This window comes from Sinohyriopsis cumingii, chromosome 7 (genome assembly GCF_028554795.1).
Source record: "Sinohyriopsis cumingii isolate HCF-2022 chromosome 7, ASM2855479v2, whole genome shotgun sequence".
Taxonomy (NCBI): Eukaryota; Metazoa; Mollusca; class Bivalvia; order Unionida; family Unionidae; genus Sinohyriopsis; species Sinohyriopsis cumingii.
In genome coordinates, this window is record NC_142967.1 from 18,379,563 (window position 1) to 18,402,021 (window position 22,459).

The 22,459-nt window shown below is 35.0% G+C and overlaps 1 protein-coding gene across 3 annotated transcripts in view; it reads right to left on the reverse strand.

Moving 5' to 3' along the window:
• The window catches only part of LOC149794806 (nicotinamide/nicotinic acid mononucleotide adenylyltransferase 1-like), a 104,201-nt gene that overhangs the window by 70,047 nt on the left and 11,695 nt on the right, over positions 1 to 22,459 (reverse strand). For all 3 annotated transcript variants that reach the window (XM_089964453.1, XM_089964452.1, XM_089964454.1), the window contains exon 2: positions 9,373 to 9,461. In XM_089964453.1, the coding sequence (XP_089820579.1) occupies positions 9,373 to 9,461 (89 nt within the window). The remainder of the gene's footprint in view (positions 1 to 9,372; positions 9,462 to 22,459) is intronic.

Sequence of the window (22,459 nt, forward strand, 5' to 3'; positions counted from 1 at the left end):
ACAACTCATTGTAAATACAGCATCTAATTCATTGTTAGTAAAGCATGTAACTCATTGTTGGAGCAGCATCTAATTCATTGTTGGTACAGCATACAACTCACTGTAAATACAGCATCTAACTCATTGTTAGTAAAGCATCTAACTCATTGTTAGTACAGCATGTAACTCATTGTGCAACATCTAACTCATTGTTAGTACAGCATGTAAATCATTGTTGGTTCAGCATCTAATTCATTGCTGGTACAGCATGCAACTCATTATTAGTACAGCATCTAACTCATTGTTAGTACAGCATGTAAATCATTGTTGGTTCAGCATCTAATTCATTGCTGGTACAGCATGCAACTCATTATTAGTACAGCATTCAACTCACTGTTGATACAGCATGTAAATCATTGTTGGTTCAGCATCTAATTCATTGCTGGTACAGCATGCAACTCATTATTAGTACAGCATTCAACTCACTGTTGATACAGCATGTAAATCATTGTTGGTTCAGCATCTAATTCATTGCTGGTACAGCATGCAACTCATTATTAGTACAGCATCTAACTCATTGTTAGTACAGCATGTAAATCAATGTTGGTGCAGCATCTAATTCATTGCTGGTACAACATCTAAGTCAGTGTTGGTGCAGCATGTAACTCATTGTTGTACAGTATGAAACTCCGTTTTGGTAAATTATGTAACTAACTGTTGGCACATCATATAACTCATTGTTAGTACAGTATGTAACTGATTGCTGGTACAGCATGTAATTCATTGTTGGTACAGCATCTAACCCATTGCTGCTACAGCATTTAACTCATTGTAAGTGCATGCATCTAACACAGTGTTGGTGCAGCATGTAACTCATTACTGGTACAGTATGTTGTTGTTGTTGCTGTTGTGGGGTTTAACGCCATTTTTCAGCACGATAGGCTATACATGGCGGCCAGTATTAATGGTGGAGGAAGAACCTGGAAAACCCCGGAAAGAACCACCGACCCATGAGAAGCTACTGGCAAGCTTTCTCACATGCCCACATTGGCTGAATCTTAGACTCGAACCGCCGCAGACAGAGGTGAGATGGCAGTCATCCATAACGAAAAGCGCTTTTGACCACTCGGCCACTCAGGGCCCCTGGTACAGTATGTAACTCATTACTGGTACAGCATGCAACTCATTGTTGGTACATCATGTAACTTGCTGGTACAGCATGCAACTCATTATTGGTACAACATGCAACTTAATATTGGTACAGCATCTAACTCCACATTGGTACAACATGCAACTCATTGTTGGTATAGCATGTAACTCATTATTGTGACAGCATGTAACTCATTGTTGGTGCAGCATGCAACTCACTTCTGGTACAGCATGTAACTCATTGGTGCAGCATCTAACTCATTTAAGTACAGCATGTAACTTGTTGGTACATCATGTAATTCAGTGTTGGTACAGCATGCAACTCATTGTTGGTACAGCATCTAACTCAGCATTGGTACAACATGAAACTCATTGTTGGTATATCATGTAACTCATTATTGGTACAGCATGTAACTCACTACTGGTGCAGCATGCAACTCACTGTTAGTACAGCATATAACTCATTGTTGGTGCAGCATGTTACTCAGTGGTGGTACATCATGTAACTCAGTGTTGGTACAGCAAGCAACTCATTGTTGGTACAGCAAGTAACTCATTGTTGGTGCAACATCTAAATCAGTGGTGGTACAACATGTAACTCATTGTTGGTACAGCATGCAACTCATTGTTGGTATAGCATGTAACTCATTATTGGTACAGCATGCAACTCACTGTTGGTGCAGCATGCAATTCATTGTTGGCACAGCATGTAACTCATTGTTAGTACAGCATGCAACTCATTGTTGGTACAACATCTGACTCAGCATTGGTACAACATGCAACTCATTGTTGGTATATCATGTAACTCATTATTGGTACAGCATGTAACTCATTGTTGGTGCAGCATCTAACTCAGTGGTGGTACAGCATGTAACTCATTATTGGTACAGCATGCAACTCACTGTTGGTGCAGCATGCAACTCACTGTTGGTACAGCATGCAACTCATTGTTGGTACATCATCTAAATCATTGTTGGTACAGCATCTAACTCATTGTTCATACAGCATGTGACTCATTGTTGATACAGTGTGTAACTCATTGTTGGTAAGGCATGTAACTTAGTGTTGGTACAGCATGTAACTTAGTGGTGGTATAGCATGTAACTCAGTGTTGGTACAGCATGCAACTCATGGTTGGTACATCATCAGTTACATATATTTAATTTGTATTGTGTGTTGGCTTTTGTTCATGATTATATCCTGTGTTTATTTAACTTGTATTGTTTTACTGACCTTTCTCTATAATTTAAGGTAGGATTATTGGACCTACCTGTCTAATGTCATTATTTTGTTAACAATGTATCACATAGGTAATATTTATCTATGATTTGAGATTAAGAATTAATATAATTATAAATTGGATTTAAACATGCTTAGGTGGCGCTCACCAGTTTCATATTTTGCACAGGGTTAGAATTTTAAAGAAAAAGAATTGCCCCGGGTGTCCTCACTGATTATAATGGCTATTTAAAAAGGACTTTGTATACCTTAGGTATTTTTCAAAGAACCTTTAATTCCCTCTTTTTGGTATATGATTGATGGGTGTAACATGGGTTATAGAATATACAGCTTGGCCTTACTTCAAATGTGCACCTTTCAAAAAACTGCTAGCTGTTCGGTCATTTTCCCTTCCTGGTCTCCTGAGGTAAATTGTACAAAAAAAGCAGATAACTTTTTTTCATTTTATATATTTGTTAATTTATTCATTGCACTTTCAGAAGTTGTTATTGTCTAGTCTGGCAAAATTCATTTTCCCTATTTTAACAACTGCTAAAAATAGTGTATTTTAGACAAATTCAGGCTGATTTTTGTAGCACATGGGAGCAGTCATTTGAGTTAGCTGTCTGCTTTAGATCATTTACAATTTCCAGAAGTACAATATTAAATTAAATTTCAGCCACAGTACATGAAAGTAACAAAGAGGTATTCCAACATTCTGTCCATTGTGCATGTTGCAAATGTAAACAACTTCACCTTACACCCACCACTTTCTCATAAGTTCATAATATCTGTAGAGCGCCCCCTTACAGATGTTGAGTACAAGGTCTAGGTTTTTTTCTTTCAGAAATTAAGACTTCTAGAAACAAGCTGTCTATGAATTTGATGGTAAAACGATCCTCATCATGTTTTTGTCTTAGCTTTTTACATTAATGATGTTTACTTCAAAATTACTCATTCCATATCTTAACAGCAGTCTTAGAGGAATCAATTTAAGTTGGTTCAGTTGAGACTTGAGAGGATTATTTAAATTAATCTTTGAATTACAAAGTGCTCAATAATATTTATATCACTATTTTCGATTTGTTGTGAAATAGTACATTTAAGGCTACTAGTACATCAGCACTTTCAAGATTGGAATTCTCTCAGAACACCATTGGAGTTCATTTGGAATTCTATACTTGTGGACTTTCGACAAAACATTTTGGACTATTTTGGACTTAATTCACAATACTGTAAGTTCATTTTCAAGACTTCAATTTATATTTCAGGGAAATAAATTATTTGTTGAAGTATGCAAAACTTGTTGGTTTCCACTCTTTTCTGTTACTCAGTTTAAGACCATAGAGCTGTAACACATCTAACAGGTCAATACTTACACAGGCCACACCTGGGCATGTCCTTGGAAAAGGCACAATAAAGACAATAAAGCAGATCTATGGCACTGGTGGGTTTTGGGTTTCCAATATTAACTTGAGGTAGAAGAGATTAATGAAGCTGAAATAAAGCTTAATTGCTAGGCAGGCTAAAGTGAAATGAAGCAGCAGCTGAGATAATCCAAGTCCTTTTGCTGGTATTGATTTTCTGGGGACAAATTGGTATTCAGTAGTACCTTACTGTCTCAATACATGTGGTATTGTAAAACTTGTCGATATCACATCAGTCAATGGCCTTATATAATGGTATGAAAGACTGATCAATTTGTCAAGATTTTATATTACAAAAGGAAATGAACCATTATTTCTTGTGGCAAATGAACCAAAATTGTGTCAGAAAGAATAGGAAACACAATGTAATTTAATGTTATATTATCACAAACTCTAAATGAAAGAGTAATATTTTTTTTAATGAATTTTTAGCTTTGTCACAATATTGTATCATTTGTGGTTCTCCTCTTGAGGCCACTCCTCTGATAAGGCCACCCTAAGAATAGTACTACACTGAAACAGCATACTTTGATCATTTTGTTCCCCCTATTGAGGCCATCCCTTTTATACAGCATCCTTTTCACTGCAGAAAGAGTGGGCTCATAAGAGGGGGGGAACACTGTATCAACAAAAATACCAGAAATATAATTTGTGATCTTGCGGCACCATACCAGTTTATCTGTATCTCTCTCATTCCCTCAAATCCCTCAGCATTTATAGTCATCCCCTTAAATCCCTCAGCATTTATGCTGTCGTGTCATCAAATCCCTCAGCATTTATACAGTCATGTCATCAAATCCCTCAGCATTTATATTGTCATCCCTTTAAATCCCTCAGCATTTATACTGTGTGTCATCAAATCCCTCAGCATTTATGCTGTCGTGTCATCAAATCCTTGAGCATTTATACTGTCATGTCATCAAATCCCTCAGCATTTATACTGTCATCCCTTTAAATCCCTCAGCATTTATACTGTTGTGTCATCAAATTGCTCAGCATTTAAGCTGTCGTGTCATCAAATCCTTCAGCATTTATACTGTCATGTCATCAAATCCCTCAGCATTTATACTGTCATGTCATCAAATCCCTCAGCATTTATACTGTCATGTCATCAAATCCCTCAGCATTTGTATTGTCATGTCATCAAATCCATCAGCATTTATTCTAACATGTTCTCAAATCTATCTGCAGGGGGTAATATGAATTCTGTGATGCCTTCAAATCACCTCAGCATTTATATGCATAATGTTTAATACTAACTTTGTCATGCCCTCAAATCCCTCAGCATTTATACGATCAAGCCCTCAATTCCCTTGACTTTAATCTGGGTAATGTTTAATACTAACTGCCATACCCTCAAATCCCTCAGCATTTATACTGTCAAGCCCTCAATTCCCTTGACTTTAATATGGGTAATGTTTAATACTAATTGCCATACCCTCAAATCCTTCAGCACTGATAATGTCATGCCCTCAAGTCCCTCTGCTTTTATTGGGGGTAATGTTTAATACTGTCATGCCCTCAAATCCCTCAGCACTGATACTGTCATGCCATTGAGTCCCTCTGCTTTTATTGGGGGATAATGTTTAATACTAACTCTGTCATGCCCTCAACTCCCTCAGCATGTATAGGAGGTAATGTTTAATTCTGCCTAAATAAAAAAAATTGTTTCTTTTGTCTAGTTATACTAACATTGCCATATTCCAATACAGACTACAAAAGGACATTATTCCAAGGACAATTCAGGCTCTTGAGGAAATATGGATCCAGTAATGATACATCCATCAGCTCCCAAGTACTGAGATTAACAATGGTGAGGACAATAACAAATATAATCCAACCAATTATCTATTAAGTAATGCTACATGTTCTATATATAATGACAGTATGAAAGGACTAATCAGATAAAATGATGTGCAGAATATAGAAAATGAAAATTTGTTCAATACATGTAGTTGTCATTTCTGCCCATTTGCATATTAAAAAAGTAGCTGATGAAAATCCTCCTGGGTTGAAGTTAAAACTCCTTGCAAATATTTTTATCTCTCTTTTGTATGTATGGACCAGCACCTACTTGCCTAGTGTTTGGTATCCAGTATCCAGTGATCGGTGACCAATGACAGACATTCTACAACTGTCACTATCAACATTGCCCATTTACAGATCTTCACGGTCAGTCATCTAACAAAGTGACCAGTGACCTACTGCCCTGTAACCAGTCACCAGGCAATGACCAGTCTGATGGTACACCTTATTGGTGTCTCGGTTAAGGAACTCAACTCCAAAATAAGGGAGACCTTGCTTTAATTTCAAGTCCAAGCACAAGATGACAACAGCACTTCCAGGTCATCAGAAAGGCAGGGCACAATAATTGGGGCTTTTTGTGACTTCTTTATGCCAGGACATCAGAAAGGCAGGGCACAATAACTGGGGCTTTTTGTGACTTCTTTATGCCAGGACATCAGAAAGGCAGGGCACAATAATTGGGGCTTTTTGTGACTTCTTTATGCCAGGTCATCAGAAAGGCAGGGCACAATAATTGGGGCTTTTTGTGACTTCTTTATGCCAGGACATCAGAAAGGCAGGGCACAATAATTGGGGCTTTTTGTGACTTCTTTATGCCAGGACATCAGAAAGGCAGGGCACAATAATTGGGGCTTTTTGTGACTTCTTTATGCCAGGACATCAGAAAGGCAGGGCACAATAATTGGGGCTTTTTGTGACTTCATTATGCCAGGACATCAGAAAGGCAGGGCACAATAATTGGGGCTTTTTGTGACTTCTTTATGCCAGGACATCAGAAAGGCAGGGCACAATAATTGGGGCTTTTTGTGACTTCATTATGCCAGGACATCAGAAAGGCAGGGCACAATAATTGGGGCTTTTTGTGACTTCTTTATGCCAGGACATCAGAAAGGCAGGGCACAATAATTGGGGCTTTTTGTGACTTCTTTATGCCAGGTCATCAGAAATGCAGGGCTCAATAACTGGGGCTTGTGACTTCTCTATGAGTTTATAAATATCCCTACCTCAAATATCTTTTCTCACTAGAAGTGGTCAACTTCCAAACTCCAGACACTTCTCACACTGAAGCTGGCGACCTCCATGCACTGGCAAGCACCATTATTGAAGCAGGTGTCTTCCAAACACAGAAAAGTACCATTATTGAATGTGTCTTCCAAACACTGGCATGCACCATTATTGAAGCAGGTGTCTTCCAAACACTGGCAAGCACCATTATTGAAGCAGGTGTCTTCCAAACACAGAAAAGTACCATTATTTAATGTCTTCAAAACATTGGCATGCACCATTATTGAAGCAAGTGTCTTCCAAACACTGGCAAACACCATTAATGAAGAAGGTGTCTTCCAAACACAGACAAGTACCATTATTGAATGTATCTTCCAAACACTGGCAAGCACCATTATTGAAGCAAGTGTCTTCCAAACTGGCAAGCACCATTATTGAAGCAGGTGTCTTCCAAACACAGACAAGTACCATTATTGAATGTGTCTTCAAACACTGGCATGCACCATTATTGAAGCAGGTGTCTTCCAAACACTGGCAAACACCATTATTGAAGAAGGTCTCTTCCAAACACTGGCAAACATCATTACTGAAGCAGATGACTTGTATAGAATGGCAAACAGGTGATATCAACAAGTTTTTCCTTTTTTTACTGACAAAAATGAGTACCTGTGTCTTTGACATGTCTCAGATGAATTCTTAATCTAAGGAATAAAAAGGTAAACGACTAATAATTATTCACGACTGCTGAATATTAAAGTCACTTGCATTGGGTATGACTTTGCATAGATTTTCTACATCTTGTATCAATATGTATCGATATGGTAAAAGAATTGACGCCTCAATACATCAATGAATCATTTCACCCCTAGCAGTTTCATCAAGACAACTCCAAATCTTGAAAAGCAATGTGACAAACAAAAGCTAACAAATAAAATGGATGGAAAGAACCATGACATTATACATCTGTATAGAGACAGGTATAAAATTATGAAGTTTTTACTCTGCTGGCTAAAAATTCATTTGGCATAATGAAACTGACTTGTTATTCTGTTCAAATTACGTATATGTATATTTGGAATTTATGCATTCATTGATTTTTGTCAATACTGCACTATTACTGCAACCAGGTGACTCATCTCCTGCTGTCTGGTAAACAAGCAACCACCAGCCAAGCACAAGGTACTGAATCCATTTCACACTAACAAAAATAAAAGTGAATAATTTGTTTTCCAAATACAATGAAATCTGCATAATCTGATCATTCATCGTGTGAATGCCAAGTATCATTCAAATGATTTACTCAGTCTTGGTACAAAGATACTGAATGCTAAGTATCATTCAAATGATTTACTCAGTCTTGGTACAAAGATACTGATTGCCAAGTACCTCTATAATGATTTGTTCAATCTTGTAACAAAGCTCTTAATGTGAATACCGAATATCTAATAATTTATTCAGTCTTGATGCAAATGCTGAGTATACCACTCTAATGATTTATTCAGTCTTGGAACATAGGTTATGTTGTAAATGCCGAGTATATCAATCTAATGATTTATTCAGTCTTGGCACATAGATTTTTTTATATAAATGCCGAGTATATCAATCTAATGATTTATTCAGTCTTGGCACGTACATTTTTTATATAAATGCCAAGTATATCAATCTAATGATTTATTCAGTCTTGATACAAAGATCTTGATAAGAATTTTAAAAGGTGTGTACTATATTCCCAAGTTTGGAACTAACTGTCTTCGGGGATTTTCTTAAATTGTATGGTGTGGTGTGCAAAGTCTTCAATACAAGCCAGTCTAAATCATGAAGACATTAATCATGCCTTCTGAGAACGTGCCAAATGCTAAATGGCTTAGTGGCAAAGAATATTTGCTTGTCACAACTCTACTGTCTTAGGCAAAGTAACAGAAAAGAGCGAAAGCCAACAATTTTGGTAAAATTCAACAATAATTTATTTCCCTAGAATACAAAGTGAAAAAATGTATCCCAAAAACTAGAATTTCTAACACAAGTCCTAATATTTAAGGTTCCAAATATACTTAGTGGTATTCCAAAATAAATCCAGTGATGCGAGTGTTGATGTGCCTGTGATGGCCTGTGTAGTGATGATGACAACATTTTTTTCCTCACCTTATCTTTTTTAATTACATACCGGCATTTACATTTATATTTAAAACTGGTTTTTTTTTAAACATGTTTGTTGTTTTGTGGATACCTTCAAAGGGAAAGTACCTAAGAATTATGCATAACTTTTTTATGATGCATTAAATGATTTACCTTTATTTTTATTAAGTACAATATAAAAGATAAAAACAGTAAGGGGAAATAACTATAATTCACTGCAACAGCAAATTTCCTAACCATACTTAAATGTCTGCAAGTGCACCTTATACTCAGGAACAGTTTGTTTTTATTATATATATAAAAATTATACATGTATATATAGGAATTTTCATAAAGTGACACTCTCAAGCAATTTCCAAACTATTCGTTTCTCTCTCTCCCTCACCCCCTCCTCTCTATTTCTCTGTCAAATCTAGTTACACACTTAACTCACCTTTTTTCCATAAGCATCGCAGACTGGAGATATGATGCCTGCTATCACATTGTACCTTCCTGTCCTGTTCAAAGCATCTCGAGCCAGTTCTAAAACGATCATAAAAAAAGCTGTAAACGGTAGTTAAGGGCAGGCAGGTGGGGGGAGGCTTCATTTTATCTTGGTGACCCCTACATATTCTTTTCATTTTCTTTAGAAATGGGAGTAGGAAACACATTTTTAGGGTAACTTCTGAATGGATCCAAACATGTTTCTGAGATATTTCCATTTAAAATGATGTTTAGGAATCTCACAAATGTTCAGATTTACTATTTCTCTGCATGTACAAAAGTGGACTTTTGGGGATACATTAGACATATTATTTCATGTCCTGATTCCATTTTACTCGAAATGTGAAACTTGTCCTACTTTTTGCAAAGGTTCATATGCTTATGTGCAGTTCAAATTAGTTTGATTTAGATCTAAGGCTAAAAAGTCTAAAATCCAGACAAACTCTGTCTCTGCTATTAATAATTTTTGGCCTGAAAAAAGTCTACTTTATTTGATATCACTGTACAACTATATATTTCCCTTTTTCCGTAATACCATCTGCTTTGGTGTGTCACAAATAAAGATTACAATACTGAGCTTGGAATTAGGTGGTTTCATGACACATATATGTCACATGCAGGGTCAACAAGATAATTATGTAGCATTTACATATGTTTTTCATTTCTTTCCTTTCCCAGGCGTGTATCTTCAATCCAAGCTAACTAATGGCAGGCCAGAATTGAAAATAACATTATCCCAGTTTGACTAATTGGTCAAATCCGACATTCGGAATATCATCCTATTCTGACAGGACTGGACATCCAAGCAATGTGGGGGAGGGATGCTTTGCAATAGTAGCAGTCACGTATTAAAATTAGTTTTAACTCCCAAAAGAAAACTGAATTTGAATACCAGTATTGCATTACATCAAGGGTAAAGTTTGGGCCTACCTGATTAGTGTCCTTATTTTGTAAACAAACATACTACATCGCTAATATTTTCTATGATTGTAGAATCAAAGCTAGTTATTTTTTTTTTACAAAAATATGAGCATAAATATTTTTTTTAAAGAGAATTTGTTGGATGAACATCCCCACAACCCTCAAAAGGTAAATTGTTGGTCTGTAATGATTCAAATTCTCTCCCTAAATGCAACTGAATGACACCTTAAGTATTTTAGTGTTGTTTTACAAACATTTCCAGAGACCAAAAATGAAATCCAGTATCACTGTCTTCTTCTCTGTAAAAATGTTAATAGTTCAGGGGTGAAAAATGGGGCATGGTGCTTTACCAATTAATTTTCTTTTTCTATCTGATAAAACATTGAAGGGTTGAGACCAATAAAATAGGCTAGTCAGGTTACCAGAACCTCAAATAATTTTTGGTTTGGTCTTTACAATGAAACCACATTAAATGACTGAACTAAAACACAAATTTTATTTGCAAAACTTAATAAAGTGGTATTTTTTTGTATTAAAGTCTTGCCATTAGTGACATTTTCATTTATTTTCAAATATTGCAATTTTCAGTGCCTGCAAAGTATTTAATGATGATTCAAATTTCAAAGTGCTCAACACCAATTTTGATGATGAAACAAGCAATATACCAAGGTCACACTTACTAATTCACATGATTTTCCTCACATTCAACAAATAGGCCCCAATTTTGAGGCATTTCCATGTTTTATAAAAATGGCATCTTCACCTAATCCTGTGTTATGAGAAAGTTCACAGATGATCAAGGACATTGTGTACCTTTTAGTTACAAATATACAAATTGGTTCCTCCTGGGAGTCAATCTCTTTTTAAGGCAACACTGCCCAACAGTCAATTAGTTTATTTTATACATCTCAGTCCCCACATAAAAAGAAAGCTCCTTTAAACTGCCCGCTAAAGAGCTGTCTTTATAAGAGGAGTCCATACTAAGAGGAGTTCAGGTTTTAAACTACTGACAAACACTCTGGACATGCAACTTAACTCACAGAATCTATTATTTTGAAATTGTGAGACTTCTGATTTCTAAGTTGCCATCTGTTCATGTGACTATGAGACTTACAGCCTATTTAGAGTGACCAGTCAAATACACTGCCTGTGCAAACAAACTCAGTTAACTCATTAACCCCTGGCACAGCATTTATGTGGCAGGAGGTAGTAGCCTACTGCTGAGCTCTGTAGCATCAAGGTCATGTTTGATACACTAAAGTGGGTGGTATTATAGAAAAGTGGGTGGTAATATAGAAAAGTAGACAGATGTAGCGCTACAATGATACCAAATAATCTGGATGTTTTAGCTGCACTAGAAAATAGAGGGAAAAACCTTAAAAAAAATTACCCCTTTTTTCTCCACCCAAAATTCACCCATTGTCAGAATCCAATTTTGTGCCTGGAATTTAGACTTTTTGGCCTCAGATTTAAGGCAGACTGGTCTGAAATGCACACAGACAGGTGAACTGTTGTAAATAGTAGGATAAGGTGGGCATTTGGAATAAACAGTGGTCTTGATACACAAATGATGGGTCCGTTAAGCCAAAATAAAACAAAAAAAACACACCAACTTTTACCCTTCTGCTTATGGGCTAGCAAAATAACCAATAGAAAACAATGTTTCAAACAAAACCAGGCATTAGGCTAATGGAAAATCTCTTTAAAGTCAATGTATTATGATGTATTCAGAAATAACCCCATAAATGTGTTTCCTACTCACATTTCTGGCAGAAACGACAAAAACCTCCAGGGGTTAATGAGCTACCGGTAATAATATAGAGCCTGAAAAACTCTGACATTTAAACCAATACAAAAATTACTGTCATTCCTACTTCTAGAAAGGCAAAACTTTTAAAGGTTTAACAGTACAGTATCATCTGTCATGTATACTGAATTTGTATTTGTTAGGTTTTTTCTTTTCTCTTCTCATTATCAGTTATAAATAATTATATTCTGGACCTGACCTTGTCCAAAGTCAAGTTCATGGTCTCCTGACCAGTAACTTTTATGTTGGTAAACAAATAATACATCACTAATATTTGTATAAGAGTGTGGGTTAAATATTATGTTATGTGTTTAGGCTCGAAAAAACAGGAACACAGAGAGAGTGAAAACAACAAGCTTTTAAAAATTTAACAAATAATTTATTTTCCTGGAAAAAATTTTTAAAAATATAAAAAGGAAAAGAACTTACGGTTTCAAGAATCAAATCCAAAAATAATCTAAGAATAATCCACAAATTAAATTGCACAAGTAATAAATGTTCTAATAATTTCAAGTTCGAATCCTGATGGAAAATCCAAGATGGATAATGATGACATATGCTGTAGTCAGTACTGTGCTTATCTAAAGTTCCTTGTAGAAATACAAATAATGGCACTCCGTTGTTGGAAATCCAAATTAAATTTGTAAGCAATGTCTTTCCAAAATTTCTGTGTGAGCACTCCTCAAAATATTTCCAGAGAAAAAAGAATTAATCCTTTTGAAATCCAACTGATCTGAAGAAAATTAGAACTCAAACTCTGGCTACAACAAATTAACTTGATATCAGTGTGAGAAGCCCAAAACTGAGTAATCTCTCCCTATACATCTCTATTAAAACTAACAAATGCGTAGTAATGGAAAAACCAGAATTGCACAATCAAAGGGGGGTCATGTGATCGTGTTTATGTCACGTACACCAAAAATGACCCTGACGAAAACCAATCAAAAAATAAAAAGTTGTTTACATCTTAAACCCAAAGCCCCATCATTACCTTGACAACAACCAATCATTTTGAAACAAAGATACAACTTTGTTTACTAACTGGTGTTTATGAAAAGAATTTTACCTCGTGTTTATGAAAAGAATGATTCAGGTCAACCAATTTTCTGGAAAAATATCATCTCCAGCGAATAAATTTACGTTATAATAGCATATAACAGAACAAAAAATTTTAAAACTGACAAACAATTAAATTAAAATAAATATGAATTAAATCAGATATACGTAACAATTAGGATCGTTATCTTTGTCTGAGCCAAGGACATTATATTCATCATGTTCTTTATTATAATTTTAGTAACAGATTGTTTGTATACCGCCAAGATTGTTTTAGAATGGAAACTTCCACTAAATAGACCTAGTATTTGGAGAAAATGCAAATTGTGACCCAAGGTCCAGTAGAGGTGATTATACTATAATCTTGTTAACCTGAGAAATTACTCATTCTTGCTTTAACATCCTTAAGCAGAATCAATGTTATTGTTGTGTTTGGTATTTGATTGGGTGAAATTATTTACTTATATAATTGTTCACTGGAAATACAAAATACTAATATTCTTGGAAGGAAACTAATTGGAATTATAATAATCTTGGATTATATTATTGTGATTAATTGATGAATGTTAGTACATCAACACACTTCAGGCTACTAGCACATTATTCAAAACTACAGGCAGATTAATGCCTTCAGTGCTGGATATTACTTCAAGCATCACTGAAACTTAATTATGACTTTATTAATTAGAACTGGTGATATAACTTTTAGAACTATTTCGGATTTAATTTGTCATATTTTATTTATTTTAAATTTTCACTTTGTATTCTAGGGAAATAAATTATTTTTTTAATCTTACAAAACTTAAGATGTAATAAAACTATCATCAGAAAATGATCACCGAGGTCCTTTATACTTGAGTAAGTATTTTGATTTCATTAGCATTTAACATGTCTTGCTATGTACAGTTTCTCCAAACACTTTCGATGTTGCTATGTACAGTTTCTCCATACACTTTTGATGTTGCTATGTACAGTTTCTCCATACACTTTTGATGTTGCTATGTATAGTTTCTCCATACACTTTTGATGTTGCTATGTACAGTTTCTCCATATACTTTTGATGTTGCTATATAGTTTTTCCATGCACTTTTGATGTTGCTATATAGTTTCATCATATACTTCTGATGTTGCTATATACAGTTTTTCCATATACTTTTGATGTTGCTATATAGTTTCTCCATATACTTTTGATGTTGCTATGTATAGTTTCTCCATACACTTTTGATGTTTCTATATACAGTTTCTCCATATACTTTTGATGTTGCTATAGTTTCTCCATATACTTTTGATGTTGCTATGTACAGTTTCTCCATACACTTTTGATGTTGCTATGTACAGTTTCACCATGCACTTTTGATGTTGCTATGTAGTTTCTCCATATATGTTTGATGTTGCTATGTACAGTTTTTCCATGCACTTTTGATGTTGCTATGTACAGTTTCTCCATACACTTTTGATGTTGCTATGTACAGTTTTTCCATGCACTTTTGATGTTGCTATGTACAGGTTCTCCATATACTTTTGATGTTGCTATATAGTTTCTCCATACACTTTTGATGTTGCTATGTACAGTTTCTCCATATACTTTTGATGTTGCTATGTAGTTTCTCCATACACTTCTGATGTTGCTATGTACAGTTTCTCCATATACTTTTGATGTTGCTATATAGTTTCACCATATACTTTTGATGTTTCTATATACAGTTTTTCCATATACTTTTGATGTTGCTATATAGTTTCTCCATATACTTTTGATGTTGCTATGTACAGTTTCTCCATATACTTTTAATGTTGCTATGTACAGTTTCTCCATACACTTTTGATGTTGCTATGTACAGTTTCTCCATATACTTTTGATGTTGCTATGTACAGTTTCTCCATACACTTTTGATGTTGCTATGTACAGTTTCTCCATATACTTTTGATGTTGCTATATAGTTTCGCCATATACTTTTGATGTTTCTATATAGTTTTTCCATATACTTTTGATGTCGCTATATAGTTTCTCCATATACTTTTGATGTTGCTATGTACAGTTTCTCCATATACTTTAGATGTTGCTATGTACAGTTTCTCCATGCACTTTTGATGTTGCTATGTACAGTTTCTCCATACACTTTTGATGTTGCTATGTACAGTTTTTCCATATACTTTTGATGTTGCTATATAGTTTTTCCATGCACTTTTGATGTTGCTATGTACAGTTTCTCCATGCACTTTTGATGTTGCTATGTAATTTCTCCATATACTTTTGATGTTGCTATATAGTTTCTCCATATACTTTTGACGCTATGTACAGTTTCTCCATATACTTTTGATGTTGCTATGTACAGTTTCTCCATACACTTTTGATGTTGCTATGCAGTTTCTCCATATACTTTTGATGTTGCTATATAGTTTCTCCATATACTTTTGATGTTGCTATATAGTTTCTCCATATACTTTTGACGCTATGTACAGTTTCTCCATATACTTTTGATGTTGCTATGTACAGTTTCTCCATACACTTTTGATGTTGCTATATAGTTTCTCCATATACTTATGATGTTTCTATATAGTTTCTCCATATACTTTTGATGTTGCTATGTACAGTTTCTCCATATACTTCTGATGTTGCTATGTACAGTTTTTCCATGCACTTTTGATGTTGCTATGTAGTTTCTCCATGCACTTTTGATGTTGCTATGTACAGTTTCTCCATACACGTTTGATGTTGCTATATACAGTTTCTCGATATACGTTTGATGTTGCTATATAGTTTCTCCATATACTTTTGATGTTGCTATGTACAGTTTTTCCATGCACTTTTGATGTTGCTATGTACAGTTTCTCCATACACTTTTGATGTTGCTATGTACAGTTTCTCCATACACTTTTGATGTTGCTATGTACAGTTTCTCCATATACTTTTGATGTTGCTATATAGTTTCTCCATATACTTTTGACGCTATGTACAGTTTCTCCATATACTTTTGATGTTGCTATGTACAGTTTCTCCATACACTTTTGATGTTGCTATATAGTTTCTCCATATACTTATGATGTTTCTATATAGTTTCTCCATATACTTTTGATGTTGCTATGTACAGTTTCTCCATATACTTCTGATGTTGCTATGTACAGTTTTTCCATGCACTTTTGATGTTGCTATGTAGTTTCTCCATGCACTTTTGATGTTGCTATGTACAGTTTCTCCATACACGTTTGATGTTGCTATATACAGTTTCTCGATATACGTTTGATGTTGCTATATAGTTTCTCCATATACTTTTGATGTTGCTATGTACAGTTTTTCCATGCACTTTTGATGTTGCTATGTACAGTTTCTCCATACACTTTTGATGTTGCTATGTACAGTTTCTCCATATACTTTTGATGTTGCTATGTACAGTTTCTCCATACACTTTTGATGTTGCTATGTACAGTTTCTCCATACACTTTTGATGTTGCTATGTACAGTTTCTCCATATACTTTTGATGTTGCTATGTACAGTTTCTCCATATACTTTTGATGTTGCTATGTACAGTTTCTCCATACACTTTTGATGTTGCTATGTACAGTTTCTCCATATACTTTTGATGCTGTTCATAGGTGTTGCTTAATGTTTAATCAGTGTTGTGTTACAGTAGTGTAAGCTTCAGTAAGATACAAATGAATTATTATTCATTAAACTCTATCTTCAATCATCTAGAAGTTGAACAACAGATATTAAACCAGACCATTAAAACAATCTGAGTACTTAAATGGGTATCCCGTCATTAGCGCACAGGTCAAAAGTGCACAAGGCATAAATTATAAAAGTTAAAATGTCAAATAAATATGCAAATATTTCCTATTTAAAAAATGTTTAATATTATTATGAGTTTCAGTGTATTATTTCTATCACTATTCAAAATGAAATGTAATGTGCATAATCAAGACAAACAAACAAGGCAAAACAATTATAAAAATAATACGATTTTCATTTTCTTATGTCTCTCATTTTTCAAATTGCAACGTTATGTGCGATTCCGCGCAGATATTCGATCAGTGCTTGTGTCTACTGCGATCACCTTAATTCGCCCTTTACAATCACGTTTACAGCATTTCCACGATGCACTGCCATCGGCATTTACTCTTTTTTTTTATATCGATATCCATCGGTTATGATATGCTCTTTCTCCTTCTGCGACTCAGTCTTTTCCATGGTTAGATACGATTTTTAAAGTTTTACAAAATGAATTTGGTATTTATAGTTTTGTAGGCTTATACTGCGTAAATACGCACCTTGATGTCTGCTCACTGGAAACAGTGATTGAAACTATTAGTTTATTTCATTCGAAATGAGACATGTATCAATCAAGGTCATAATAAGATTACAGGCTTACAGTTTATGCTGCGCGCTTTTGTCAATGCGCATTTGTCAGCACGCTTTTGATATGCGCGCTTACAACAGTGTGACACTTAAATGTTTCGCCAATGTCCCTTTTAGTGTGTCGTTAATTTTTTTCTCACCTCCACCACAGGATGACAAATTTTTAATAAAGACTCAAACCTACCACGTACCACTTTTGATCCCTTTACTCCTTTAAATACCTCCATAAACTCCCCTGATTATAACAATAACGTAAACAATGAACAGTTTACTGCATATAAATGCTGGCCTTAATCACATTACACAACCACCCATCACTGCACCAGTTGCAACGACCCACTAGACTAGTTCCAACTAGTCATCTATAATGCACAAAAACATCCAAAATGGTATTATGTCCAACCTCTCGTCACATTGGTTAACACCTAATAATCACTAACATTGGTAACCCAAGCAATCTGTTGTCCATTCACATGCCAGTTGCTTTACTTTTTACAAAAAGCTTACAGCTTATTATCATAATGGTATATAGGGGCATACATACATACATAGGGATATATATCATAATGGTACATAGGGGTATACATACATACATACATACACACATACATACATACATACATACATACATACATACGTACGTACATACAAAGTGATACATAACATAATGGTACATAATGGGCATACATATGTACATAGGGATAAATACATACATAGGGATAAATATTAATACTTTACTAGTCTTTCCCTAATGGTAAGGGGCATACATACATGCATAGGGATAAATTTTAATACTTTACTAGTCTTTCCCTAATGGTAAGGGGCATACATACATGCATAAGGATAAATATTAATACTTTACTAGTCTTTCCCTAATGGTAAGGGGCATACACACATGCATAGGGATAAATATTAATACTTTACTAGTCTTTCCCTAATGGTAACGGGCATACATACATGCACTGGGATAAATATTAATACTTTACTAGTCTTTCCCTAATGGTAACGGGCATACATACATGCACTGGGATAAATATTAATACTTTACTAGTCTTTCCCTAATGGTAAGGGGCATACATACATGCACTGGGATAAATATTAATACTTTACTAGTCTTTCCGTAATGGTAAGGGGCATACATACATGCATACATACATACATACATACCATAGGGATAAATATTAATACTTTACTAGTCTTTCAACAGCCTGAAAATAAATTTGCTGAATTTTATCGGTATGACTTGCATGTTTTCAGGAAAATTAAATTTATTTTTGACAAGCCCAAAGAGCAATTCACTTGGAATTTTGTAAGGATTTTTACATCATACATTATTTTATAATAGTTTTATTTAAATCATTTAGATTTACGACGTTAATTTTTTTTAATTTTTAAATCCAGTGGCTGACCTGTACTATGGTAAGAGTACACGTATCTACTTTCTCCATTCATGAATCAAGTTTATTTGTTAGATATTTTGCACTACAGAAAAATAAATACCAGGAATCTTTTCTACTGAGTCAAAATTGTGGATCTGATCCACATACAGTGATTATATCAAGGAATATAAACTCTGTTCTTTCTTCAGTTACATTCAGTTTACTGGGAGTCATTAGAGGAATTGTGATTTATTTAAGCTATGGATGTGGAAATTGATGTATGGACATCTAGATGTGGATTTATTTGCTTTACAGCTGAATCACCAACTTTCATACTATGTTTCATACAGACCTGGCCTGAAAACTATAGTTGTTAATGTGGTTTTTTTTTAGTATGTTGGGAGTAATGAGGCAAAAAATGGCCCAGGCCAGAGCAGACTACTGTGGCCAAAACATCCTTGGTGTCCAAGCTTCCTGCATGCTATAATCAGTCCTTGTTTTATGCTGCCCTGCCCACAAGTGTGTGTGTGTGTGTTTTATATGGATTTTTAACATAGCTTTAACAATTTTCAGTCATATCGCTATGATGTCTGCAGTACGGCAGTTTATAGTGATGTCTAGCACTGAGGCATCATGCCACAGACAGGTAGCATGATGTCACACCCAGTCACATTATCATGACACCAGGCCGACCAGTCCTAACACTAACCTCTTAATGCTGAGCGCCAAGCAAGGCAGCTTGTAGTACCACTTACATGTCTTTGGTATGACTCGGCCAGGGTTCAAACTCGTGACCTCCCACATCCAAGGCAGATGCTCTAACCACTAGGCCATCAGAACATTCCCCTGCCAACAAATGTTTCTGCACTTGGTACACAACCACAAATTGAAGATGGGTTTTTTCCACTTGTCTGGACAACAATCACCCATCAAGGATTATCTGACAGGACTGCCTTTTCATTTTAATTTCATGAACATCAGAAGTACCTTAGTTGATCACATAACTACCCTAGGAACTTCCCAGCCAATAAGACATTGAGGCTTCCATTACTTTGCTCTCGAGACTAATCAGTCATGTGACCAATGTCATCTGATGTGATCACTAAGGCACTTATGGGGTTCATGAAATTATGATCAAACTTCGACCTGGTAAGTCTAGTTTAATTTATCAATTTAGGGAAATAAATATATATTGAATGTTTACTGGGTTTTACCTTGTCCTGCTACCCCTAGGATGTAAAAGAATACAGGAGGGAACTGATCTGAAACACACAGGGCATCAGGCTATAAAACATTTTAAGCACTAAAGTGCATTATGCACCAGCCTGTAAGCTCAGACCTGCCAACATTGAAGAAATCAAAATCAGGAATTTGCCCCCAAATCGCCATTAAAAATCACAAGGCATGGTAAAAATCAGGAGGTACAAGAGTAAGGTGTATATATCATGATAAAGATGTTAACTTTTGTTATTTTAGTCCATTGTACATGTATGTTGCAGATTTGCATTTCTGCAAAAGTTCATCATTTATTTGTCCTTGGGTGCCAAATTTGCTAACAAGAATAGCTTCCAGGACTGATGCTGACAGGCTGGCTCTTTGGCTGGTTCTGTTTTTTCTGACCATTGAGAATGCTCTCTCAGCATTGCTGTTGCTGTGCGGTATTGAAAGTATTGATTGCATTACTCTCCCAAGGGTAGTGGCAACAACAGTTGGCCAGATTCATCCTTTTTTTCCTGACAGCAACCCACTAAAGGATGGTTTGCTTATTCATGCAAGTGTTGCAGATGTGTCTAAACAATCTGTAGTATCATTTAATGACCTGGCTCTTTCTCCAACCAAATGGAAGGTATCAACACTGATGATCTGCACAGAGAGTTTCAGCTTTACCAAATCTACAATTTTGAGGTAGAATTGAATGTGGAAAGAGCTGAACATCAGTGGCAGAATGCATGATAGACCCCTCGAGTCAATGGATGAATGAAAACAAAATGCTTCTCCCAATCACTCCTATATTTTTGATCCCATTTCTTTTTCTTGGCTGGTGAAAAGTTATGTTACTTCCTTTGCTTCTTTTTAGCTTCTTGCTGAGAAACATATCTATTATGATGCTGAGATTTACTGATGGGGCTGAATAAAGAGAACTACACTGTAAGACAATCTTTTTGTATTTGTGGATAAAAAGCAGAAATCAAGCCAGATATGGTAAAGCACTAAGAAACATGCCAGACACAGAAAAACCTGAAACAGATAAACGGAAAATGACGTTTTTTTAAAAAGAAATAAGTATATATTTTTCCGTGGAGAGTTGACAAATCGGGATTTTTTCTCACAAATCAGGGAATCGGGAGATAGGTCCATAAATTGGGATTCTACTGATCTTTTCAGTAGGGTTGGCAGGCCTGTAAGCCGTTTGTACATGTAGTTGTGTGTATGTGTGTGGATTATACCCAAGAAACAGAATCTTCCATTTGACAGTTACACAGTGAATTAGGGTAGCTAACAGTATTGCCAACTATTATGACTGTATGGTCTTAAAACAGAAAAAACCAACAAGTTTTGTAAAATTCAACATACAATTTTTTTCCCTAACATACAAAGTGAATACTTAAAAGAACTTAGAGTATTGTGAATTAAATCAAAATAATTCTAAAAGTTTTATCACAAATCAAATGTATAAAGTTCCAACTGAATTCCAGTGGTACTTCAACTGCGTTCCAATATTGAATGTGTTGATGTTTCTGCAGTCTCAAATAAGCTAATGTGCTAGTGTCCTGTAGAGTGGTGATATGCCAATTCTTTTGATGTATCACAATAATATATTCCAAAAATGTTATTGTAGGATATCACTATAATTCCAAATTAATGTTTCAGTCAAGAATATTATAGATGAGCACTTTGTATTTCTAGTTAATCATAATTTAAATCAATAATTCCACTCAAATTGAACAGGCCAACAAGACCAATTCTGATTCAGATGCTAAATGGAAGAATGAGAGATTTTTCAAGTAAACAAGATGACAAACGCCTCTACCTCACCCAAGGTTGCAATTATCATTTTCTGAAAATATTCTGTCATCTAATGAAATTTTCCATTCTAGAATATTCTAAGGTGTCAACAAGACAAGATCTTTTACTAAGATTATAACAGAACATGGGGAAAAGTCAGGTTGACTCGGTTTATCATGGAGGAATTCCTATATCCAAGACCCAGACCCAAATAAACATGTTTACTTGTATTGATATTGATCCTAATATTTAAACCACACTTACAAATATTAACTATAGATTATTTTTTACAAAATATAACTCGCTGGTCAGGTACACAACGAACTTGATTTTGGACAAGGTCAAATCCAAAATACAATTAAAAATAACATATAATCATGGAGAAAATACTAAGACAACACAAATTAAATATACATTACACCACCATTTGATGTTTGTTTTAATACTCACCCTGAAAGATATTGGCAATGAAACACAGAACATTGGAATTTAATTCAAATCCATATGATGATT